Source organism: Calonectris borealis, chromosome 3 (genome assembly GCF_964195595.1).
Source record: "Calonectris borealis chromosome 3, bCalBor7.hap1.2, whole genome shotgun sequence".
In the NCBI taxonomy this organism is placed as follows: domain Eukaryota; kingdom Metazoa; phylum Chordata; class Aves; order Procellariiformes; family Procellariidae; genus Calonectris; species Calonectris borealis.
Window position 1 is genome coordinate 35,255,252 of NC_134314.1, and position 27,000 is coordinate 35,282,251.

At 38.3% G+C, this 27,000-nt stretch overlaps 1 protein-coding gene across 3 annotated transcripts in view; it reads right to left on the reverse strand.

The window, feature by feature from the left end:
- Positions 1-567: 567 nt before the first annotated feature.
- SLC17A5 (solute carrier family 17 member 5) overlaps positions 568-27,000 on the reverse strand; it is a 41,837-nt gene continuing 15,404 nt past the window's right edge. Inside the window, exons 9-12 of one of the 3 annotated variants that reach the window (XR_012672907.1) lie at positions 26,464-26,611; positions 20,675-20,765; positions 16,034-16,189; positions 568-2,265 (exon numbers count right to left, since the gene is read on the reverse strand). Coding sequence is in view for 1 of the 3 variants with exons in the window: in XM_075145327.1 (XP_075001428.1) it covers positions 18,974-19,111; positions 20,675-20,765; positions 26,464-26,611 (377 nt within the window). In the remaining 2 variants the exon portion in view is untranslated. Of the gene's footprint in view, positions 2,266-7,060; positions 7,247-16,033; positions 16,190-17,401; positions 19,112-20,674; positions 20,766-26,463; positions 26,612-27,000 lie in introns of those variants that run through there. The other 2 variants (XR_012672906.1, XM_075145327.1) reach the window with 2 other exon arrangements.

Sequence of the window (27,000 nt, forward strand, 5' to 3'; positions counted from 1 at the left end):
TTATTATTCAGGATGATCTGAAGTTAGCTTCTAAAATGTGTGGAAGTGCATCTATTTTGGTCAGACTCCTGCGCAAAGAGGAAGGTAACTAGCGCTTATACAACTATTTTAACTGCAATGAACAAGGTCATTCAGGAGCGTAAGCAAACAGACTTTATAAGCACAAGGCTTTAAACTCAGATCTGATAAATACAGTTTATCAAGCTCACTATATACAGAAGAAGCACTAAGATTTCCTGAGGGCACTTTCAGAAAGTGTGATGGAAAAGCAATCCAAAATTACCAATAGTAATTGTTGATTAGCAAAACCAGATTCGGGTACACAGCAGTATTTTGTAATACAATTAGCCTCGTACTTACTGTGAAATGCTTTCTAATCCCTACGTTACAATTATCATTGTATGTACATTAGTCCAAATGTTCAACACAAACTATAGCATGAGCACACAGCTTTACTTCCATCTATAAGTGTTCTTTAATGCATTGACTCTTAATAGAAACAAAAAGCATCTACATCTGTTACGAAATCCTTTTCCCTACATGATCCTAACGCTTACTACCAGATTTTACAATCATCTGTTTAATAAATAAAAGAGCAATTAATAGAATAATGGTGTTATTCATGTATGAAGAGATTAGACAGAAAATCTGCTTCAAAAAAAATGGTTTAACTGAACTGGGTGAGGTAATCTAAACTACTTGAAAAAAGCTACTTTTGAAAGTTAATTTAGCTCTGTACTTGTAGCTGATATTTTTATATAAGTGAAATTACTTGGTCAAAGGAAGAGACAACAGTAAATACACTTTAAGTTACTGTCTTAGGAGAGAGCACAAAATAAACCCCTCCATCCTTGGAAGTCTTTAAGACTTGGCCTGGATAAAGCCCTCAACAACCTTGTCTGATCTCATAGCTGACCTTGCTTATAGATTCAGAAAAGAAAGTCTTACTGTAGGAGGTATAAGAGAGTGGCCTTCAAAACTACTGAGAGTATTCAGTAAGAGCGTTCTGGAACTGAACAGTGAATTGGAAGATACGTGCAGACAACTAGAGAACTTCAGATCCAAGAAGTAATTCCTCCTTTAGTTTAACCAAAAAGTGACCCTTCACTTGTATACGCTTGACAAAGCTTCATATACTTCATTAGTGCTAGGCTAATTTACAGCAGCTGATGACCTGGCTCCAGGCAAAAAGCAGAGTTACTAGACACCAATGCAGAATAAAGGTGAAGGACTGATGAAGTAACCACCATTGTGGAGAAACAATGTAATTTGTTAAACTGTTCTGTGGTTTTGCATTAATGTCTTCCAACAGCAAACAGGCTACAGCATTTGCTCCTCTTCCGCAAATGGAATCATTTTTACTATATCCCACCACTTTTTGGACACCCTAAATGAATGGTAAGCCCTTCTAGGAGTTCATTTCAAAGAATACCCTAAATGGGAGCATAAAATATATATATATAAAAAAGTAGTGCATTGTGCATAAAGAAGGTGTCAGCTACTGAACAGCAATCCACTAGGTGAGGGCAGTTTGGCCCTTGTTCTCAATTTATCATGAACTTCCAAAATTCCATTTTAAAGCTCTGGTCTCTTCTGCTAAAAATCATTTTGCCAAAAGCAACGTATTCGTCCTTTTGTGCTGATAAACCTGTGACAAAACCTTCAGGTGGGACCTCGACTCCTCACCCACTGACCATGCATTTTAGAGTTCTCCTCTGAGCCCGCAGAGCAATTGAGCTATACTCCGATAGCTTTGCTAAATGTCCACTCACAAGGTTAATTTTGCTGCTTCTTGCTATAGTAGGTTTGGAGCTGGTTTGTGCAATTAGCAAGCTGGCAGTTCATCAACAGAAAACCTGTAATTCCCCATTCTCATCCTGCAGACCTTTTGCACTCCCCCCTTTCTGCCTCTCCTACCGACCCCAGTAAAGGCAAGTTTTCAAGGAGGGAGACAAAGACTATAGGTAGATTCCTAGAAGGGGTTTATATGAATCAAGAAAACCTGAGATGCAGCTTATGGCTGCAAGGGACAGAAACATAATAAAGGTGATTTTGGTGCAGACTGCAAAAGTATGCTACAAATTTGAGACAGTGGATGGATAGGCCAAAGGAGGAAGAAGGGCAGTACCTGAGACTTGGGCTAATAAGGATGGTGCGGATACATCCAGTTGTTCAGCTGAAGTGCCATCCATTGTTCACTCTCCCATCTCGACATTGCTGTGGTTTTGAGTCTTGGCATCACTCAGGCCATAGGATCAGTTTCCGCTGCAATCACATGTACATCATTCTTGATATGTGGTAACCACAGTAACCAGAAGTGGTGCAATTCAAGTAATTTAGAAGCCTTGCTCAGATTTAGTGTATACAGCATATGCTTGACATTTGTTCAGTGAATTTAGATTTGAGACAATTAAAGTTTGGAAAGATTTCAGAGAAGAACTATGGGAATAAATCTAGATCTGGAAAAGTACTTATACTTGACCTGTTCAATCTATATTGAGTTTACTGAAAGGCAGTTTGGCTTAGTCTCCAGAATTCCACAAGACAGAAAATCCTGTAAACGAAGAATCATGAGTCTGAGCACAAAGTCATAAGAAGGTTCAAGATTGTTGGTAGTTAAATTAAGGTAGAAATAGAAGCCAATTATTTGTAATTGGCAATGAACAGCTTGCTAAAAAGAGTAAGCCAACAGATGAAGAAGTGCTCAATATTTAATTATGTTAGTAAAAAAACCCCACAAATACAATAAAGGAGAAAGAAGTTGATTGGGGGGGAGGAGGAGCAGAAAGGGCCATTTACTTAAAATGATGCCTTTGTTTTTAGTTAGCTGACTCTAATACAGTCTGAAGTATTTGGCCAGATAAAGCTATCTGAGAGCCACTACTCATTATCGTTGAAACCTATGGAATGGGAAGGTTCCAGAACACTGGAAAAAATAGAAAAAACATCCCTAAATTAAAAAAAAAAAAAAAAAAGAGCACACGCATGAACTGGGCAGTTATGGAACAGTCGGTCTACTTTCAATTCCTGGAAAAATACATTGGAACAAATGAACTATTTTTAGAAGATAATAGGTTGATAAGTAACAGCCCCAGACTTGTTAGGAGCAGATTGCATCAAACTAATCTCTTCTACTGTGACAGGTTTAACAGGCTCACGGATGGGGAAATGTGGATATCATTTAACTTAAGGGAAGATTTGACGCTCCTTACAGGCAACTTGCATGAGTAAGCTCAGCAAACTTTGGACAAAATAATGGATGTGCAGGAGACCAGCTGAAGATGACATGTGCTCAAAGTAATTGCTAATACCACTATGAAAAGTTGTATCAAATCAGTTTCTGTGGGCACAGACATTATTCCACTATACAAATACACAGTTATAAATACACACAAATGTAATTTTAAATTGCACACTTGGGAGAAAGGGGGGGCTAAGCACTTCAGAGGTCAAGAACAGAATTCAGAGTAATGTGGGCAAGTTAGAGAAATGGTCTAAAATAATTAGGAAATAAATCAAGGTTAATATTTGTCCTTTTTAAGGAACAGTTCACTGCACAAACACAGGAGAAGTAGCAGCTAGCCAGCAGTCCTGCAGAAAAGGACCTGGGGTTAGAGTAGATCACAAACTGAACATGAGTCAACACTGCCATACTCTTGTGAAAAAAGCAAACATACCGAGATGTATAAACAGAAGTGCTGTAAGATACGTAAAATAAACCTTCCACTCTACTTAGGCCTCTACTGGGATACTTTGTCCATCTTAGGAGCCATGCTTCAAGATGATACCTAGAGACAAAAACCGCTGGAACAGATTCTGTGGCAGCTGGTGGAACGCCCATCATTACCCAACTTCTTACAAGTACCTAAATACCTATCAGGAATGGTTCAAGTATAACTAATACTTCCTTATCTATGGATTAGATATCCAAAAGTCTCTTCAAGCGTTGATTTCCACAGGTTTACATTACTTTACATTACAAGATCTGTGCGATCATGAATGAATTTCTTACACCATCATTCCAGCCCACATTGTTTAGCTTGGTAAGGAAATCTCCCCAGGACTTTAATGTGTTTGTATCAGCTGAAGGTCAATCTTTTTAGTTATAGTAGTCACATCTGAATGGAAATTCACAAATATTTCAACCACTAATCATGCATCTCGCTGTATAAATTCCATCTTCCAGACTAGATGATCAAATACATTTTATTGAAAACCAAAAAGCTAGCCTAATATAACTAACAGAGGGGCATGGAAGGAAATGGAATAGTCAGTCCTAAACTCTAATCAAGGAAGAGTCAGGCTAAAAATGAAAGGTGGGAGAAGAAACTTTATACCACAAACTCTTCCTGCCACTGCATAAGGTTATGGAACAGTCGGTTATGTTAGAGCTGTTAGGAACTGAGTAGATGTCTGGCAATATGTTGTAAAGCATTCATTCAGTACTAGTTTCTTATCAAAATGAAATGCTGGAAAACATGTTTGGTTTCTCCAGCAGTTTCTAAACAACAACAAGAAGAATGCTAAAAAACAGTGCACATGACTTTCCCACGGGCAGTGATACCACGACAGGAACTATCAACTAAGCAGCGTTACGGGGGAGGTCAGTCCATACACGCTGCTACTCCTCATAGTCCCTTCTGTAACAATACTTGTGAAAAAACAACAGCTGTGGTTTTGCAAGGCAATCCACAGAGGAATGGCATTTCAGAGGTTAAAAGCTTATACCACACGTTGTATGAAGTAGACTTCGGCCCCTTTAAACTGGGAATAGGTGTTGAGTCAGCTCTCTGCACCAAGGCCAAATCTCGGAATGAAGGGGAGCCAAGGCTGACAGGCCATCCCGTCAGGCCACGACGACGGAGGATACAGAGGGGAGGACAGACGAGGGGAATACGAACTGTAAAAGACTGATGCTTGAGCTTAGAGATGTGGCTATTCCACAGGCCACAATAAAAGCAAGACATGTAAAAAAGACAGTACAGGTTAGAAAAAGATTGCAAACTGATTCATACGAGCGAGTCGTGCGTTACTGTCCTCTGCTGCCTGAAGCAGGAACTTTTCTACTCTCAGCAGGAGACAGCCTGCCGAAACTGTGAATAGCAGTCAAGGATCCCCTTTGTGCAAAGCAGGAAGACCTAGAAGGTCTATCTTAGTTATCGGGCAGTCTCCATATCACAGTCTGTGCAATTCCTAAAGCAACCTAATGTGTAAAGCACACTCCAAGTTTTTCATTCTGTATGCTGTTTTCAATTCAGCACAGAGGATATTAAATCACCCCCCAGCTGTTTTACGTACATACATTGTCATTCACCATAGAAAACCTGTTTGTACACACTACACACAGGTACAAGTACTGTAATAAGAAAACACGTAGGAGCGCACACAAGCAATGCCTCCCCCACTTCCCCCCCACATCTGAATGGGATCCCCCCACCATCTAAGGTAGGGGTGCATGCGTATGTGTGAATGAAATGGCAGTTGTAAAGAAATGCTGCTTTTTAGAAAGTAAATCTTACCTCCTTCTCTAAATTTAGCTCTGTAGAGTCATTAGAGGCAAAGCGCAGTATCACTATTTATGGGAAATAGTTTATACTTGCTTTGCAAGCTAACGCAGTCCCATTTACTTCACAAAGCTGTGCAGTGAGTCATGTTACCCAGCAACATTCTCACACCCATATGAACTAAGGAAGCAGAAACTCTTGCTCACTTGCTTTCCCCTTTCCTTCTGGGATATTCTTGAGAAACAGCATCCACTAGTAACAGTTCAGAATAATGACATTCCTATGAAGCAGACAGCAACTGGTGTGGATAAAACAAACTGTAATATAGAAAATATGAAAGGAAAAAGAAAGTGTATTCCAAAATAAGTTTTTAATTCCTTCTCTTAAGCTTGTATCTGAGTTCAGCAATTTGAAAGGTGTTACTCCATGTCAAAGCTAAACCTACGCAGCTGTGAATACCTTCCAGAAGAATTACTTTTCTCCTCTATCTATCCAAAGATTTCCTGCATTGGATCTAGCAATTGTATAGTTGAAAGGGGAGTGAGAGTAGTGAAGCTATCCACAGGAAAGCTTTTTTTTTTTCTTTTTTTTTTCCTTCGCGCTCTCTCTTCAATCACCCAGTTGACCAAATTAATTCCATGGCCACATGATCCCCAGATTGAACCCACAGGAAGTGGGATATATCACTTAGGTGGCAAGGCTCAGTTACATCAGATTACCTACAAAGTGAAATTGCACTCTTACTTATTCTCTTGACTAAGCTATGTGGTCATTATAACCATCAAGGCTGATCTAGGCTGTCACATACTACACGCATACCTAAGAAGCCCAGACCTGCATTTTATGCTTAAACCTTACAGAAAATACACTTACCTCTTTCAAAAAGATTTTGAGTATTTTTCCATGGCAAGTCTATTCTCCACTGCTAATTCTTAAGCATTCATTACTCAGCAGAGAAGTCAATGGTAATACGCACGAAATAAGAATTATAATTTACAACTTCACAAGTTTACAACAATATTATATTACTTTTCACTGTGTGCATGACTAGGTAAGGTCAGACCATCTTAGTGTGACCCTAATCTTCTGACAACATCTACAGTCTTTTAATTCTGAATTCTGAATCGGGAATTGCATGTTGTTTTTTTCTGTTGTTATTTGGTTTTTTTCCTTTTCCTTTTCTTGCTCTACACATGTACAATGCCTGCTAATGGGGGCTGGGACCATCTCAAAGCATACAAGCAACAACAGACAATACCCAGGTACACCCATTGATCTATTAATGGCAATATGCCACAAATTACATCTGACTATATATTGTTCACTTTCTACTCAATTAATTCTTTTAATATGTTGAATAAGCAACAATTACAGAAGTGCCCAAATGAAACCAGAGTTTAAGTTTCATTGAATTTTGCCTAAAGATTTAAAAAAAAAAAGAAAAAAAAAGAAAAAAGTTATCCACCACCGTGTTCTTATGCCGCATCTTAGAAAAGCCAAACCAGGTTTTTGGCATTTCAAATTGGTTAAGCTAATATACATACCCTTTAAGCAGTAGTTGACAATACTCTATCATCAGTGTTCTTAAGTAGCTTTTTAAATTACATATCAACCAAATATGCTTTCCATTCCAGTTTTACAAACTACTCCATTCTTCCATATTTTCTCTCTTCCAGACGTAATGCATTTTGATACCCAGTGATTGCCTCAAGCACAGCCTAAGGTGGTGGTGGGGGAAATCACTGCAAAAGAGATAAACAGTGACTTTTTTGGATTACAAAACCAATGACCTCAGGGCTTCTTTAAAATGAAAACAAAACTATGACAATAATCTGTGCCATGGCTTTGAAATAATGATTTCAGCCAAACCAGCAAAGTTTCCAAACTGTTGCTGATGCATCTTTGATGTCTCCCAGAAAGGCAGCAGTGAAGTGTCTCGTGTACTTTCTCTCTGACTAGGCTCAGAGAAAAGGAACGCAGACCACGCCTGGAACACAGGCAACACCTATATCACATTTACCAGAGGGCCTCTCCTACTATCCATAGGATATAGGGGCATCTCCCAAAAGTTACCCATTTGTGAATGAGACCAGAGTAGTCTTGGTTTAACTGCAGAAAGTACAGATTAATTCAAAGTGAAAGAGAAAACAGAAACCACAAACCTGTGTGAAAAAGCCCAAATCTGTTTTGCACTACGCAGATTACCAGAGATATCCAGCATAACATACAGCATATCACCCTCACCTTACCTTAACATAAGTACAGGATGATTTGAGGTGGTTCTATCCAGCTACTCTCAACAGAACAGAAATCGCTCCTGCTACCATCCAAGCAGCAGTGGAACTGGTTTTCAATGGTTATTAAGGTAAGCCATGGTGATTAAGCATGATTTATAATCCTGTCATTCTTACGACATGCTAGGGAAGTCTCAGTCCAAAAGTACCCACCAGGTTTAAAAAAAATGATCTGTCATCACTGTACTTGAGAGTGTGGATATACAGTTCTCAGTTACCTTCTAACAGGCATACGTCAGAGGTTTCAAAATAGACACAAAATTCCCAGTGGATGAATTATAAACCAGGTCTCATATTACTGCAGCTGGAGATGCACGCAAAACATTTATCACTATAACCACATTTTTTTCTAGTTGATTTGAGGCATATATAGTTTCTACTGCAGTGCTACATTGCTTGCAAACGTAACAGAAACTGCAGAGTTTAAAAAAAAAAAAAGGGGGGTGGGGGCGTTAGCACACATACACAAAGTAACCTGAGCCCTTTTCAACAGGCAAGAGAAAGCAAGAGCATGGAGTACAGCCCTGCCTACCAGGAAGTCACTGTTTGCAGTGAAAGTGAGATGAAATGAAGATGTAAATGTGAAACTAGCCACAGGTGCAGTGATTTTAAGGTTTTCACCTCCATAGCTTGGTGGAATAAAATGGCAGAAGGCTTAGTCACCAGAAATAAAGAAAAAATAACCAGAATAAATTCACCACTTGGCTCTAGAAGTCATAAACTTACCAAAACTCTACAGACAACTCACCTGAATTGGGAATTATTACGAGCAATACCACTTGCAGTATACAATGCACAAACTTCTGTCTTTTAATTCCCTCCTCCTTGTTAAGCAGGACAGTTTAATCCAGTGTACCTATACCTGCCTTTTCTCGTATTTTATACTTTGATGGTTGAATTTTGTTTTAAAAGTGAATAGCTGCAATGTGTGAATGTTAAATAAAATATCTAGTTATTAGGAAGAGTCACATTGTATACATGTGATTGACTCACATTCTATACAAAAAATAAGAGTTTGGGTACTATTTTCTTCTTCCCAACTACTAAGCAGAATTACACTATACTGGAAATTAGTTACGTAGTTGCCAATTTGTCACTTAACTGAAAAGCTAGACTTGCATCATACCGATATCCTTAAAAATCTGTCACTTTTAACTTAGCTGACATATAAAACATGAAGCTGATTTTATGCAGACAACGGAGATTGCACTGGCCAGAGGCTTTTGCTGGAGGAAGCGTTACCCCGTGGCTGGAATCCCTTCCCAGCGACGCTGCTTATCGTTGTGCCAGAGCCTCCTGCTCTCCAGATCCCTAGTTTGTGCCTTCACAAAAATTAGCCAGTGTTTTGCTCTTAGTTCCCCTCCTGTGTTACCTATTTTCTAGATGTGAGAACCTTCCCCTATGGAACCAACTGTATATTTAGTCTGACAAAGAAAAATAAGAGAAAACCGTTTACCTTCGCATCACAGCTATCCAGCACTGAAACCCTGCTAATCTACCAGTCACAAGCCAATTGCTGACTCTTCTAAAGCTTTGGGGCTGCAGAGCCTCATTTACATGGTATGGAGGCTTTGAAGAGCAGCAAGTCACTCACAGTACTGGTTCCCACTCTCCAACTGCCTCACCCCCCCATCTCCTCCAAGCAGCTGTCTGTTATACCATCTTATGAACAATGGCAATAAGGCAACATAATGCCAAGATACTTGGGAATTGATTGAAGTCACTCAGATGGAAAACACTGGACACGTAAAGACTAGCTATTCATACTTCATTATAATTTCATTAATATATCACTAACCAATACATCTCTGCCTACCTATTTAATGTCATTTTTCTCTCTGAAGGAGTCAAGTAGGTCTACTCAAACCTTTACATGAGCAGAACTACCACTGGGCCTCTTTCCTTTTGAGGATGATAATAAGGGTTAGGGTTCAACATGAACCCATTTTCATTTAAAGCAAAGGCTCTAGGACACAATTACAGCTGGAGGCAGTGATTTCAAACAAACTGCATGGGGGGGTGGAGGGGCATTGGAGGATACTTTGAGGCATGACAGAGGCCTATTTGGGAAGGTTTGGTACATTTCTTTACAAGTAGTTCTCAGATCAAAATCAAGTGCAGTAAAAGCAATATGCAAAAAGTGAAAATAAATCATCTTTATTGACTGAGCTAATTGACTTGCTGATCTTGAGATTTTTGAAGGATCAGCATTTTAGGAGAAATCACTTCCATCTGATTGCCTTGAATTCTTATAGTGCCTTATCTATATTGTCTTCTGTGCCTTCTTACACATGTATGAACTGCCTACCGGGTGACTGGTAGGAGAGGGGGGTGCTGGCTGAGGACAGCCATGCTGGGGCAGAGGCCTGCCATGGCTCTCCATTGTTGCAGAAGCATGCACCAGCTCAGCACTGCCCCGCTACGCACTCTAAATCCCCGCTTTTGTGTTTCCTCACTGCCAGAGATAGCTGCTCTGAACAGCAGCCTCCTTGCCTGGCGCACCGAGACAAAGAAATGTACACCCGCATAGTTATACTTCATGACTCAGCTGAAAAGACATGAGTCAAACAGCAACCTCCTCAGAACAACAGGAGCTGCATATTAACCATCCATCGGTGCGTGCGGTTGTGATTTTGCATCATATTTTGTGATTCAGAAGAATTAAAACAGGCACAGAGGAAGAGGAAACCTGTAGAGAGATTTATTTTTTCCTCCTGTAGGAAGACATCTGCCTTTGTAAAAGTGTGTTTGTACAGATTGCACATTCTCTGAACAGTGAAACTTTCATCTGGGCTTCAAAGTGACACACTTGCTATTTAAATTTCATTGAGTAGAAGCAGACAGATGGATTTAGTTTGGAATTTTGTTTTGGTCTGTTGCTTTTTTTTTTTTTTTTTACCATTAGATTCTCAGCAGTGAAGCCAGCTGCTTATAACTCAATTCCAGCAATTCAAACTGGTTGCTTGCATTTTCACCACTTGTTTAATACAGTTGGTATTTCAATGGTCAAAAGTAACCTTTGAAGTTAACACCCCGTTAAGAGGAGAGCTGGGGAGAGGAATCACAGCTTCTGTGGCTTGTGATTTTAGCGTGTTCTTAGATTGATTGAAGAAGACTGCTGTGGATTGATTGTCACAGCCTGTTTCAGTAAGAAGGGATAATTTGAATCCCAAGAATGTAGCAATGCATGCAAATTTATAGAGATCTATTACATCTAAGCTTGAGTGAACACATTTTGCATGCGCTTTGACTGGGATAGTCAAAACCTCAGCGGCTGCCCAGCTCTAGAGACAGTTCTGCCCACATATGTCCATTTTTTACATTAAAGGTCCTGGCTGCACACAGGCAGCTACACAGACCTTTGATGTACAGCTGCTTGGTACCCCTGTTTTCTTTCTAAACCTTTCACAGCTCCACAAACATCATGCAGTCCTTGTTCTCAGCTCTTGCGGATGACAGGACTGATGAGGTGGGCTGTTCACAAAAAAAGCTGCCCATTTTCTCTTAAAACAGGGAGTAAGTACTGATTATTTAATTCCACCCCCCCTCTGTGACAGAAGGGGGGATGAGGCTGATTTCCACCCTTTGCCTGCAGGAATTCAAGCCCACTTCTCCCATGGGAGGGATAGTTTAGGCCTGTGACAGAGAACTGTGGGTTCTGTTGCTGGCCACATGTACTTTACCAGTTACACATGACAACACAGCTTTGCCACATGCCATCTCCTTTGCAGATTTGGCTTTAGGTCATATTACAGCAAAATACTTGAACAGATGCTTAGCTCTCAATAGCTGCTTAAAGTACCATTGGCATCAACATGACTCTACAGAGAGATGCTAAATTAACACCGCTGTCCCTGTGTGAATATTGTTCCACAGTGTGATCCTTCTCTATTGCTATGTAGATCTTATATTTGCCAGTTTTCTCTACTTTCAAAACCATGCAGAGATGCTTAGCAATTCTACCAGCTATGTATTAACAATTCAAATATCTTGATCTCTCATTTTCTCCATGCAAAGGCTTTTAAGCTTAAGCAGAAGCTATTTTCATAGCAGAAAATATTAACGTAAGTAACTGCATTGGAAGTACATGCCAAAATATGCACATCTCTGAATCCAAAAGAAAAAAGACAAAGACTGCACTAACTAAACAACATTCCAGACAAGAAATTAAGCCTTTCCATAGCTATTCCAAATTAATTTATAGTTCAACATACAGCTGAACCAGTTATCCAGTCATGGATATTTTAAAAAACCCTTCAACTTCAGTCTCAGACCTTTAATCAGGCCTGCTGACTGCAGGAGCAGTGCTTGACTGTGCAAAATGAATGCCAGTTATGATGAAGGTAATGACAGAGACTTGATGGCAAATCAGACTATGGCAAATACTTAATTCCTCTATAATTGCTACAGGCTTTATTTTCCAATCTATCTGAGCAGAGCAACACTTTATTACCTCCTTTCTACTGGACAGCAAAAATCACTCACCCCTCCCCTTTAAGTTATTCTGTACTTTCCCAGCTGAACAAAACAACCATGCAAGATGCACTGACCATGCATAGCATGCAAATTTGAAAGCATCATCAGTCAGTCAAGTCAAAACCAAATTTTACTTAGTGACATTTTGTACATTCATACAGTTTAATTTTAAGATCATTCAGAAGACAGCCATTTTTTGGTGTTATTAAAGGAAATGCCATCCTTTCTTCCCTCCCCCCACCCCAGCCCTTCATGCAAAAGGCAGTTGAAGTGTTTTTGCTTAAATAATAGCATTAGAGCAACTTAATGCTCAGTGGAACTGGCAGACTTAGGTCTTAGAATAGAATATTTCAGTTGGAAGGGCCTTACAATGATCATCTAGTCCAACTGCCTGATCACTTCAGGGCTGACCAAAAGTTAAAGCAAATTATTAAAGGCACTGTCCAAATGCCTCTAAAACATTGACAGTCAGTGTCAGTCTTGAATTGAGCTGCAAAATATACTCCATTTCAGTTTCCTTTTAAAGATGGCCACTGCAATGATTCTCTTTATATTGTCACATTATCACAAGAACTACCTGCGATTTTTAAAATATTGTGTTTTCCCTAAATTGCTTACAAATTATCAGTTGTTGGAGGACTCTTGCTTAACTTCCTTTTAATGAGTACACAGAAACTCTTTTTTTCCCCTTCAGCAGAGTGTTTAAACTTGTAGATACAGAAGGCACTTGTCGCTTCTTGTTCTCCATGAAGCCCAGATGGTCAGGGAAAAATGAGTGGGAGAAAGATGGTTGTTGGTGTGGTGTTTTTTTTTTTTTTTCCACCCCCCACCCCCTCCAAATCAAAGCCAAACAAACCCTCTGGCTCCTCCTCTGGCTCAGCTAGTAAAATGGTTCAGAAATAGAAGATTAGTATCTACTGCTAGCATGCTTCAGCAGAAGACGTAGTCAGAGAAACATCAGCAGAACCATGTTTTCCATCAGAAAAAAATGACAATATCCAAGTCTGGCTGAGCTAAGCTTAAGTGTCTACAATGGAATTTAATTGAGGAAAAGACCAGAAAAATTAATATATTCATTGCCTATTCTGAAACAGCCATATGGAAACTTCTGTATACTACAAAAAAGATTTTAAGGAATTCCTTTCATGAAATTTCCTTCTAAGAACAGTTTATGAAAGGTTATTATCACTTTTCTCTCAGCTCTACTCTAGAGCAAATGGCTATCCTTTAAAGGGAGGGGAAGGGAAACAGAATTTTGGCTGAATAAGCCACACTTTCTTTCCATTGCTGTGCCTTGGGCAACTCCCAGGCACCCTCTCTTGCAGTGTGTTGCAACCTTGTACAGGTTATGTTGCAATAAGAGCAAAGTTACCATTATTCTAAAGTTAATCTGCATTCACTTGAAAATGCACATCAGTACCTGAACCTTCTTTTTAATTACTCCACTACCTGAGCTTTCATGTTTTGTGTCTGATCCAGGCCTGAACTCTGCCAGTGTGTAATCTTATTAAATATGCTACTGAGAAGCAAAAATCAATTCAGCATTTTTGGAGCTTACACAGGATAAGGAAAATTACTTCTCTAAAATAACATGTGCAACTCTTTTAGGGCAGCACTGCTTAACTGATAAGGCCAAACAATTAAAATTTCATGAAATAAGTTTTCTCAAAGAAAGGCAATTTTCACTGGATTGAGTTATGACTCTTTTGAGAACTACATTGGCCAGATGTATATTGTAGCTTCTTAGAAATTACCAAGTGTTACGTTAAGTCAGATCAATGGTTTTACACACAATAAAAAACTGATTTCTATGTCAAGGATTTGAATCATGTAGATGTAGTTTTAGTTTAAAATGTATGACCAACCACCATTATGGCAGCTTTAAGAAGGAGGGGAAGTTGAAAGGTTGCAATGGTGATTTAATTGGGAGAGTATCCGCTTTCTCATTCAAGGTAGCAGTTTTTTTATCCTCTGGCATACCTTTGTGTGCCCCCTCCCCCCCCATTTGCTACACTGGGATTTAAATAACTGCTGGTGTCTTCTTGCAGTTCTTTTTCTGGGTATTTGAATCTTACAAAATGTTAATAACTAACATCTTGACATAAAGCAGTTACTGGGCCTACAGGCAACTCTGCTGGGTGGAGGGCAAGAAAATCAAATAAATATAACTCATTGTTTTACTCTCACATTAAACATGGCAAGAATTACTTCTGCAACATACTATATACACCATCCCATAAAGTGTAAGTAAATGAACCTTTTCTTAAGCTATTTTTCAGAATTATAAACATATAGCCCATTAGATAAAGAATTGTAGAACTATTAATTGAACTGTTGTATGAGTGAAGCATGAAGCAGGCAAATCAGCAAAGTTGACTCTAGCATGGTCTGATTTGTTAGATTAAACAAATGCATTTTAAAAAAATGGCTCATTATATTTCTTCACAGAAAAGAGACCAACACAAGGCTAACCAACTTCTCTCTAAGTACTTATGCCCATGAGATCCTCTTTATATCTTCAGGATTATCTATTTCACTGTTGGTGAATACACTACTGCTAGTGTGGTCGTTTTCTCCCAGTGGGCACCGTAATAGCAAAATGTGTTAATACCAAATCATTCATGTCAAATTATATCCTTTCCTTAGCTTCAAGTCAGATATATCTTCTTCAGTATAACAACTCAGGCTGGTGCCCTTGCACTAATAGAGACAGCATCTTTACTGACAGGTCTCAGAAAAGGATTTGGCCAGCCACAGACTGAGTGAGAATCACTTTGATTTATTTCATTTGATTTGATTGCTCTTAAATCACGTGATTTAAGAGTAGACATTCAGCTTTTTGAGATACAGGTACACAGGAGAAATGGGAGACCCTCTTAAGATGCTACTTATTGTAACAGCTTACAAAACACAATAGCAGTGTTTTAGTTGTGATGGTTGAGCTCATAATGTAAAAGAAGAGGCTTGACGTTTAAAAGCATATCTCTCTCTCGCAGATGCTTTAAGTGATCTAACAGAAGACACTACCTTTCCCTACAAACTTTGTCTCGCTTATCTTCATAATGTGTAGGCTTCCTCACCAGCAGCTTTCCTTCCTAGCAAATGCTAAAAATATTGGAAGACCTGTTAAACTCAAAAGGTAGTTCATTTATCATGGAATCAAACATTCCCAGAAAGTAGAAGAGGAGAAATTGGCAAATAAGTAAATAAATGATTGAGAGGAGAAGCCAGAAAAAAGATATATCACAGGAACAATTCAACTTCCGGGAAATGAACTAAGATGACCCTTTCACATAGCAAATACAGTTGTTACCAGTTACAGAGGGACATGTAGATGGGGAAGCACTGTGCACAGTTGCCTATACATTATGAACAGCTATATAAACCTTCACTAGTTTCGCATTAGAAAAAGCCTACCTAAGTTAACTCATATTTTTGGGTGTCAAATACTTCAGACTTCTTTAAGGTGCATGACTGACAGTTGGTACCCTTGGAACAAAGGGATAGTGAATTGGAAAACACACCCATTACTTTGTGGCCTTTCCTCTTTTGAAAAGCATGATGAAGGAACTTTTCCAAGCTGTAAAAGACTCTGGTTCAGATCTCGGGTCAATACCCATGTCACATGCTGTAGGATATTCTGTGAAGTTATTCCATCTCTGTACTAATGTTGGTAGAACTTTGCACTAAATGTTCCAAAAAATATTTAAGCAGACCTATGTCAGAAGGAGACATTGAGGAGAATGCACTTAAAAATACCTGACAACTCTAAGACATGCTCCCAAAGCAGTAGCTCAATTCCTGCTCTGAAATGGGTGAAATCTGGTTTTGAAGCCACTTCCCTCATTCCAGGTGGACATCCTAATTAGAGGGTTCTTGATGGAATGGCGAGCACAACTTCTTACTCTGGTATACCTGTTAAGGAAATGCAGCAAAAAATAACAATCACAGGATTGTTTCAGGAAAACAGTCACCACAAAAAACCTGTCCAATTTTTGTCAAAATCCTGTGTCACACAGGTGAACTGAGACGAGAGGTACTCAAAACCCTTGTTACTTCTGAAAGTACAGAATATGAGAAATTTTTTTGAACAGATGAAACTGACTGAGAGAGCTGTGCAAACAGGAACATGGCAACGCAATAGAAACAGTATCATGATTAACAGAAAATATTTTGACAGCTTTTTTCTACAGATTTTCCTTTTTGTGATCATGATGCAGAAAGGTAAAACTTAAGCGGTTTTTTGGGTTTTCTTGTTTGTTTGTTATGTGTTAAGAGCCTCACTGAATCGAGAGCAAGAATCCCATCCTATGTTTTGATATGCACTACTAAGTTAACTGTAGCCTGCTGTCTAGAAATAATATAAGGATTTACAGCAATTTTTTCAGTCTCACTTTCCAAGTTCACTTAAAAAGTTACATGGTATACAAAATGAGTATTAATGGTGCATTAGATGAGGAGAAAACAAAATCTAGCATGCTGGTCACAGTATTTCTAGACTGCTCAGTTCCTGATATGCCTAAAATTGATTCAGTTTTAACTGAATCCAGTTCAGGCTCATTTCAGCGATGCCTACATTCACTTCTACTGCATCTACTCCCTTAGGTATCTATTTTTTAATTTTGATATTCAACTGAACTCTTTTCAAGGAAAAAGACTAAAAGCATGGGAAGCTGAAGTTTCCAATTTCAGAACAGGTGAAATAGCACCACAGACAACAGTAACACATTGCTTATTCTATCAGTCACAACAGCACATTTTACTTCCTCATTGCTCTGTCCATATGTTGCGCTGCTCATGATCTCTGGAAAAGCAAAGACATAAATTAATTTAATCTATATCCAGAAACTTTTTTTTTTTTGGAACTTTTTTTCCCCTCCTTTTTAACCAAGGCTACTGAAAGAGTGCAAATTTCTGTAAACACAAAGCAAAATTATTCCTTTTAATACAGTGTCAGGTGGAAGATAGTACTCACCTATAAAGCTAGACAAGAAACTTCTGAAGCAGGTAATTTTCCAGGAAAAATATTAACCATCCCTTAATCCAGTTACCAATCTTGTTCAGCATACTTTGAGAATGGTGTTTTAACTTCAGGGAGATAGTAATTTTCAACAACAGATGCACATGTAAATATTAATTCCATTTATTGTGGAAACACTGAAGACACAATATAGCTTTAATATACTCCCACTGAACAACTACTAATTTAATCTGAACTTCACACTGTTTATTGTGGAAATGCTGCAGACACAAACACAGATTTAAACACAGTTCCACTATCAGAGAACATGACACTTCAAGGAAGGTCAAAACAAAATGGCTCTTAAAGCTAAAAAGAAGAGGCAGATGCCATTTCCTAGAAATGAAGGAAGGTAGGCTCCACTGGAGCAGCTTTAGTACTGGGCTTTTCTTTTGGATTGGTGGTAAATGAAAAACCCAGAGCCCAGTGATTTTTCTTTTTTACCTAATTGCTCCAATCCAGGAATCTTTGGCACAGGAATTTTCCTTTGCTTTGTGACTACAAGATTATTCAGCCATTTGTTCTTAACAAGGCCACTGTTTTCATAGACTTCGTTTAATCCTACTGTGTGGCATTCAACTGCATGTTGTGCAAAGGATGCTCTTGAGTGTCAAATTCTATGTTGATAAGAGACAAACGGCATCAGGTTATTGCACTAGTTCTTTTTTACTCTACTTTTATCTGACTAACAAACAAGGCTGTTGGAGAAGAGAACTGATTTTCCTGATTATTCCCTACATTGGCCTTATTTTATTGCATTTACACTGACAAGCTGACAAATATATCTACACACAAGAGGAAAGAATTCCACTGCATTTTAAAGAGACAAAAAATGAACTGCCAAACTGAAAGTTATTTTAAGGTAAGCATGCAGATATTCTATTTCTAGTCCGCTCTTGCACACTGCCTAGATTTAAACCATAGAGTTGCACTGCTTTTTCTTTGCACAGATGAATAAAAATAAGGCCTATTTTAAAAACCTGCACCACAGACAACAGTAACACATTGCTTATTCTGTCAGTCACAACAGCACATTTTACTTCCTCATTGCTCTGTATCAGTTGTGAAGCTGTATTCACGAAACAGGGAATGTTTATATATTGAAAACTTGTGCGTAAAATAGAATAAAATCATGTGTGCATTTCTTAGACATCAATTAAAACACTGGCAAAATAGAAGTATTATAAAAGATTGTAGAAAACTAGAGCTCTAGGAGACTTTTGAACAGCAAAAAACCTATCAATCTCATCATGAAGATCAAAACACTTTTTTGGGCACAATTCTTTGCATGCCGTTCCTCCTTACAGTGCTACATAATCACTTTGCTTTTTCCTCTCATTTCAGTATTGACAAATATCTGCCTGCACATTAATTCAGAAAATATTAACTAAAAACTGGAAAGAATTGGAGCCTAGCACACCGATTTAAAATGTTGTCTCTGATCATATATTCGATATCAAGTCCTAGCATGAAACTATTTTATTTAATCCAAGTAGTTTCTTGTTAGGAAATAGCACACATATGCTGTCAAATAATTTTCAGTACAAAAGATATACAGATAAAATAGTCTAACTGAAAAGGTCTGAAGACTCCTAGGCATCAGTAGGGAAGGCACTTTTCCGGTCACATAATTCTAGCACATTGGGATTCAGCACAGCTTTGGTATTTCAACATCTCCTTCAGTTTCTATGCAAGTGATATCCACTGACTGCCCAGTCCTGAACTTCTCCACTTGCAAATAATGCAAAGAAAATTGCTCCAAATAGATTAATAGAAGCAGCAATATAGAAAACAGTCTGCCATTCTCCCACAGTATTCTGTCAAAAGGGGGAAAGAAAAAAAAAAAGATGCAGTCAATTTGCAGCTCCACACTCAGGAAAAAGTAATTTTAAAACCGACGCTACATGCCTTGCCTATTTAAATGTAAATGCTATTCAGCATCATTTCATAAAAGCATTATAAACATAAAAGATCAAATCATCAGAATAGTCAACATCAGTTTAATCATACAGCTTACACAGATAGTCCTATCAGAATTGCATTAGACTATCTGGATCAGTTTATCATCTGAGATGCAGAACCTTCATATCAAAATTCACATTTGGACGAAGGCTATACAAACTCTCAGAGAATGTTACACTAAGGTGAAACACCACCTTGCTTTCAAGTCAGGTGATCCAAGAGCTGAAGTGCTCTGCATTATGCAGTAAGCTATTCTTAATGACTACTATGTGGATATTCCAGAATCAAGCTTTTTAGCCCAAACAAGATAGCTATCTTTACTCAGATTTCAAGAGGAATCCTCTAAACTCTGGTATTTAATAAAGACCTTAAGACATGGGTAGCAAAGAATCATGGGGTTTTTTGTTTTAGGTTTTTTTCTTCTTTTCTTTTCTTTTTAAATAAAGAAGTAATATCTGTAGATGTCTTAAGGCTTTTTTTTTTCCTTTTTTAGTTCCAGATGACTACTGTAATAAACCTGTAAATGATCTTACTACAAAAACAGAATAATACCAGAACAGTGCACTAGTATGGGGGAAAAAACCCAACCCAAACCAAAAAAAACATCCCACTTGTTAAGATGTCTGGAAGAACTAATTTGTTTGGATTCATTTATTAATTAATATTTTCATATTATTTTTAAGAAAATCATTGGACTGATCATCAACTCCAAAAATTCAACTGTATCAATAAACTTACTCCTCCCATCTTCCTTTCTTAAAAGATTTTCGAATAATTCATATAGTTGATTTAAAAAAAAAAAAAAAAATCTAACAACTCCTCGGTCCCTTTTTCTACTCCAAATCACCCTTTGACTAAACCATCTTGGAAGTCAAATCTAACACTGTTCAAGTTAGGTGTCTTGTGAAACTAACACAGCTTAGAATGTCCTAATCCTGTAATGTACATACAAAGGGATGCATTATAAAAACCACACATTCGAACCTAGTTTCTCACTCATCTGACAAATGCTGACCTTACAACTCAACACCTCACGTGAGAGACTGATTTTAAAAAAACAAGTAAGAACTTGTCTTAATTTGCAAAAATAATACCACAACTGTCTCAGCTAGTTGGCATTTTAACAGAGTTTTATGTGATAAAATATGTGATAAAAACATATTCATTTTATTCCTAGAGAATACAAGGGGTGAGTCACTAAAATTTTAAAGCCCTACACAGGTCTTGGATTTTACCTTTATTTTCCTGATCAGAATCAGAAGAATAAAGGCTAGGAATTAAGTCACTGACAGCAATGGAACAGTATGACTTACATGTATAACCCAGATTTCATTTAATGACTGTAGACTTGAGAAGACAGAATTTCCATTCAATGGAGATAAAAATATAACTACTGAAAAAATAGTAAGCAGACTTACATTATGAGTGAGGTTCTTGGCAATAACTGGCCCAACCATTCCTGGGATAGTAGCAAAAGAATTTGTGATCCCAAGGAGAATTCCAGCATACCTACAAGAGAAATTGTTAACGCTGCTTATTAACTTATCCCGCTTATCAGTCATGGAAACAATTTTGCCTAACCTGATCACATAGGCCTCATCTTGATCACACAGACAAACTAAAACACAAATATTCCAGTAGGAATGGCTTGCTTTTATTCTAGTAACAACTTACTGACAACTTGGCACACACATTTTTAGGGACATGGTTTAGTGGTGGACTTGGCAGTATTAGGTTAATGGTTGGACTTGATGATCTTAAAGGTCCTTTCCAACCTAAATGATTCTATGATTCTATACGTCTCTATTTTCCAGAGGCTAGTTATGGAATTTAACTTAAATTACTCATGGCTTTGCTCAGGATCCATAATCCAAACTCACATCCCGTTTGCTATGCCACGATCAAACTGTCTGAATGGATCTATAGGAGAAGTTGGAAAAGAAATATTGCATGCCTTGAAGTGGAAAGACAACACGGAGTATGACTGAGTGCTGTTTGGCAACAGTAAGAGTTGGTTCAGGTATCATTGCTAAAAAGTGTCTGCCCAGAAGGCAGTATCACCAGTGTGGATGGATGTCCCCACTTACACTACAGAGTGTATGTTCCAAAGACCTGAGTTCAGAGCGCCACGGCAGTCCTTCCCTCCCGCTTTCTGTGGGTCAAGGCCAATGGGAAATGGGTCTGACTTAACCAGTTCTGCTGGTTGCCATTCCTGCAGCTCCATTCTGAGGCTTCCTGTTCCATGAACATGTTTGCTCTATCACACACACGTACGTGCATATGCACCAGCGGCCACAAAAAGTTGCTGGGAAAAGCTGGTAACTTGCTTAATATCTGAGTCTCAGCACCTCAAGTCTAGGCAATTAAAGATCTCTCTCATAGGAGTGTTGCAATACCGAAAGATCATGTTTGAAGTTGTACCACAAGCGCAGGCTTGTGAGAGAGACTGAAGAACAGTCAGAGCAGAACTCAACCTTCCAACCACCAGCGCACAGATCCCTGCGGTTCAGATTTTCAAGGTGGATTTGCTGGCTGAAGAATCATACAAAATACTAACAGTTGCAATTTACCACAGGAGAAAGGAGTTATCTCCCAGTGATCATTTTAGGCTGTTTAGCAGAATGAAATTATGTCTTCACCAATTTTAACAAAACAGAAATATAATTTCTCTAAAGAGAGATGCATAGCTTTGACATTTTATTTACCAAAACAGGAGAATTCAACCATACAGCATCGTTACAAAAGGTTGTGATATGCATATCCAGTCCAACGATATTAGAGAAATGTGTTTTTTCCTGAGAAAGAGAATCAATTATCTAGCCTACTAGTTCATTTTTTCTTGAAAGTCAACACTACATATCAGTTTAAAGCATGGCAATGTATTTTAGACTGAGCTCCAATGTCTTATTAAAATGATCTTTATTTCTTATAAATGTAGCATGTAGTCTTCTTATCTTGGAAAGCGTTTAATAGGCCTTCATGAAGCTGAATGTGAAAGTGTAAAAGTTTCCCTTAGGCAGATAAGCACATAAAGCAAAACTCCATTTAAAGCCTTTAAGTAGAACCAAATGCATTTTGCCTTCAACATGTTTAAGCACTACAATGCTGCTGACACACTCTTTCAAAACTAAACATAGTTTAATAGTTTCCCTGGTCACCAAAAATTCTGGCAATCTAATTGCTGGCTAAATGCCTCTGGTTATGCCCAGTGTTTCTGACATAGGTTGCATTCTTGATAACGCTCGCTGTTTGATGCAGATAACTGCTATGCCACGCCCTCAGCACAGCGGAGACTCCCATATGAAATGGGAAAGCCAAAAATGACACGTCTGTAAAGCAAGACTAATAGTAAGCTGTTGGTCAGGTTCCTATGGCATAGTGCAGATAACCAAATACAAATTGACTTGCAGAGCAGTTGAGTAATAAAATCAAGAGCAAAAAAACAGATATGTAAAGTGTTTAGTGTATAACAGAGCCACGGGAATATTACAAGGGCTCATGGTAACAGCAATACTAAAAATTGTAATCATGGCAACATATTGACGTAGATTTAAAGAGCTAGAATAGAATACATTTTCCCCATAAGAACAATCTTGTCTCCATCCCGTCCCTGCCCCACCCCCCCAATTCAATACACTGATGGCATAATAAAAACATGTTAGAAACCAAAAACACATAGCAAATATTGTTTTTCCTTCAGTATCAGTATTTTAATTCACTTTTTCCTGTTAATATAATCATTATTTCTTTGGTATAATGCAAGTTTTAGTAGCAACAAGGGACCCTTTGCTATTCCAGTCAGCATACTTTTAACCAATTAAAATGGGCATTTAAGTGCATTTTGAAACTGCTTTGAATCACTTCTGGTTATTCTAATATCTTTCAGTAAATTAAAAAAAAAAAAATCAAGCTCTGGGTAAACTCTTAACAGATGTTTCCTTCACAATTTTATGCAGGCCCCGTTTTCAGATTTCTACAATTATGTCAAGCATTTCCTTGAAATTGTGAATGTCTGCCTTGGCCATTTCATCCAACAAAGTTCAGACAGTCGCAAAAAGTTAAGTAGCGGGGAAAAAAGGCTTCTTTTTCCTCTCGTCTTAGAAGTTTTAGTACTTCTGTATGTGAAGAAATTCTTTTTCCTATGACCTTTTTTACAAAAATATGCCCTTTTCCTTCTCTGTCTCCATTTGGGCAGATTTACCCTGAATTAAAGCATGCATGTGCTGAATAGAGAATCACTGATTTCAGTAAAGCAGCATCCACCCTGACCATGTTCCCATCCAGGAAAGTTCTCCCGCATATGCAGCCATTTGTCTCTAGAGGCAATGCCAGGCTGAAGCTCCTGAACCATCAGCAAAGACACCTGCCTCTCCTGCACTCATAATCAGTATGCTCCCTTCAGCCTATCTGAGAGGAAAGAAGGGCTAGAGGAACTTGTATGGTTTAAATGCAAAGGGAATAAAAGCAGGACTTTGTCAAGGGTAGGAAGAATAGAGTGGGATTTGGTCAGAGGGATCAGCAGCAGTTCATGTGGTGAATCTAATTACGCCTGCTGACATGTATCAGAGTCATGCCACATGATTTTTTTCTTGCGGCTTTTTTCAACACCTAAAATACTCTGTGTACTGTCATATACAAATTCACCCTTGCATTTCTAATGTGTTTATTTCAAAGTGAAGTACCTCTCAAATTAGAAAACACACACAACATCCTAGTTCTGGAAACCTCAGCTGTCACCTGCATACAGAAGTTCCTTGTGCCTCACAGAGGCACACACTGCAGTTGCACAATTTCCTTTTTCCTGTGACAGCTCTGTTGCACTCAGTGGACAGGATGAATTGTACTCACTTAATGAGCACCATTTAATATTTTATTTCACTTCACTTGCTCAGTGCATGGACCCAAGCCTTACTTTCTGCATACTATTCAGCTGTTGCAAGTAGAATTTTAATCATCCCCAACGCTTTCCAGTAGAACTCTTCATGATACTAGTTTATTTTCACAACACTCTTGAGAGATGAGATGACAATGTGAAACCCATCCTATAGATAGGAAATGAAAACATAGGCCAAGAATGTATGTGCCTACTGGATGCTTGATTTGAGATTCTTGCTCATTCTAAGACTATTTAAGAGCATTGTTCATATATTCAAAGCACAGCTCCACTGACTTCTGTCCGCACTCTGAGTAATACCATTTTTGCAAACCAGAACTTAATAGTTTGAAGAGGCATACGAAAAAAGCAATAAATCAGCTAGGCCTCAATTAATCTCACTGGATTCAACATTAGCTTCTCAGCTGAGATGTTTAAGTTTGGACTCCAGCTGCTGCAGACTCCCTTTACGTATTATGGTAGTCTGAACCAGCCTCAAGAAGTTCCCATCATTCTTCATAATTAAAGAACTCTTAAGAATCCAGATTCCTAAAGCCAGAGGGTATGAACATGGCCCTCACAGATGATCGCACCAGAGTCTGATCCAACTGACCTACCACATGCAAACTCTGTGACAGAGCACTGAAAGGACTGAATTCCCAAGATCAATGTTCAGCTACCTTAAACATGACCCTTCTTTTCTCCTGTAATGCCCTGCCTCAGCCATTATGTGCTCTCCAACTACTACAGCTATGAGGTAGAGGGTTTGGGAATGAATGCCAGTCTCCCTTTCTATACAGCTAAGTCATTTCTAGAGCAGGATCCATTCTGTGCACTGAGAGAAGAAAAGGTCCTGTGCAGGGGAACATTACAACAATGACACAAAGACTAATTTGTGATGCACACAGAAAAGAAGGCAAATCAAAACTGCACAGATATCCAAGTTCTGCCATTAGGTGACTTACAGTAGTAATGTCTTTTGACATTAATGCTTATGTTTTGTATTTTTAAACACAGAGACATAAAATAAATAACTCCAACCTCTAGCCCATGTTTCACATTTTTAGGAAACTAACTGTTGTAGTTCTGCAAAGCTAAGCTTGAAACAGAAGTTGTATAATGGCCCCATAAAACCCCAGATGGACTGTTTTAACTTCATCTTCTAAATTCGTAATTCTGCTTGATTTAAAACACAGTGCATCACAGAAGCTATTCTTCGTACTTTCATATTCAATTCATAGTACAAGCTGTTTATAGCTGGCCACTGACACCTTCCCTCTTGCTTGCTACCTCATCTCACCTGCCAAGATTAATTGGGCTCCCACTATTTCACATCCATCTGTTAAGTCAAAACTTGTCCATCATTGTGGACATGACCACCATCCTTCCAATTGCCAAAGCCTGGATACCATCTTTAATTTGGACCCGAGGTCTCCCGTGTCCAGATCTTAAGAATTTTTTTCTGAGTAACATTTCTACAAAATGGTTTTTTTCCCCTTTTTACTTACACTTAAACTCTTTTCATTTTATACATTAGTACAGAAACACTCTCTGGTCATGAAGTCATTTGACCCTGCTCATGTCTAAGTACTACTGCAAACAGGTAAATGAATGACAAAGCAAAGTACTTGACTTTTACCAGTGCAAAGAATGCTTAGGTGGACTTTCAGAAGACGACACATACATCCATGCTCTTTGGGAAACTGATGGATCTGTCAGATTCTGAATTTGTAACACATTGGAGAAATTACAGCCTGAAGTCTAACTTTCCATTCTTAAAAGTTAGTCATTTAAGAGCAATTGTACATATCTGATTCGTCACCTACTGATAACAGGTCACCTACTCATAACAAGATTTTGATACCAGTGTATAAAATGTTTTTCAAATACAAATATATTGCCTGTATCACAGTGCTTAAATATGATAATGTTCATGCTAAAGGTTGATAGCTCTGATGAAAAAGAGTGAAACACTTAATTGTATTTTACTGTTCCAAAAACACTGTCCTATTAAGATCATTAATCAAATAGGACAAAAATCTAGTAAATACAATTACAGGAATTACATCATTTATTACTACAGGATCAAAAATGGAATTATTCTGAACTGTTGTTCATAACATATCCTCTGCCAAACTTGCACTTTTTGCAAATATAGTGCTTAAAACTGTAAACCTGAGCCACTGTCAGTGTTTACATTCCAGGGCTGTACAGCACACAGTCCATAACTAAGTCTCCTAGACACCCCAGCAATAGAAAAAAAAAAAAAAAAAAAAAAAAAAGAGTGGTCATAAATGCATCACATGCACTAACAATAGGTTCATCAATACTTACGAAGGTGCTATGTCCAGATGGTTGATGCTGTACCCAGACGTACAAAATCCTCCTAGTGTTGTTGATATGGTCACGAATGCAACAGCCAGTGCATAGTTGCAGCCTATGAATCCAGCTGCTACTAAGAACACTGCAGGTCCAATCATTCCTTTAAGACAGAAATCTTAGAATCAATGGACTTTTAACATGAGAGACATTAAGAGGCTCTAAGCCGTGTATACATTTTCTATACAACTTTCACCACCATCTAGTGTACAGAATCCAGCACTGCACTGCATGCATTACAGTGGGCTTGTGAGGAAGAGCAGATGGTAGCCAGACCAGAAAAATGCCACTCTAACTGCAAAGAACAAACTTCAACTAGATAAGAAATTAACAAAAATCAACAGATACTGAAAGTGACTTCACAAATTAATTTTATTTATTGTTATAAAAACAATAGAAGCTGCACTGACACTGGTAGGTGAACAGTGCACTGCAAAGAAATTATCCCCATTTAACTCTCCAGGTTTCAGGAACAAACATTGACTTCTGCAG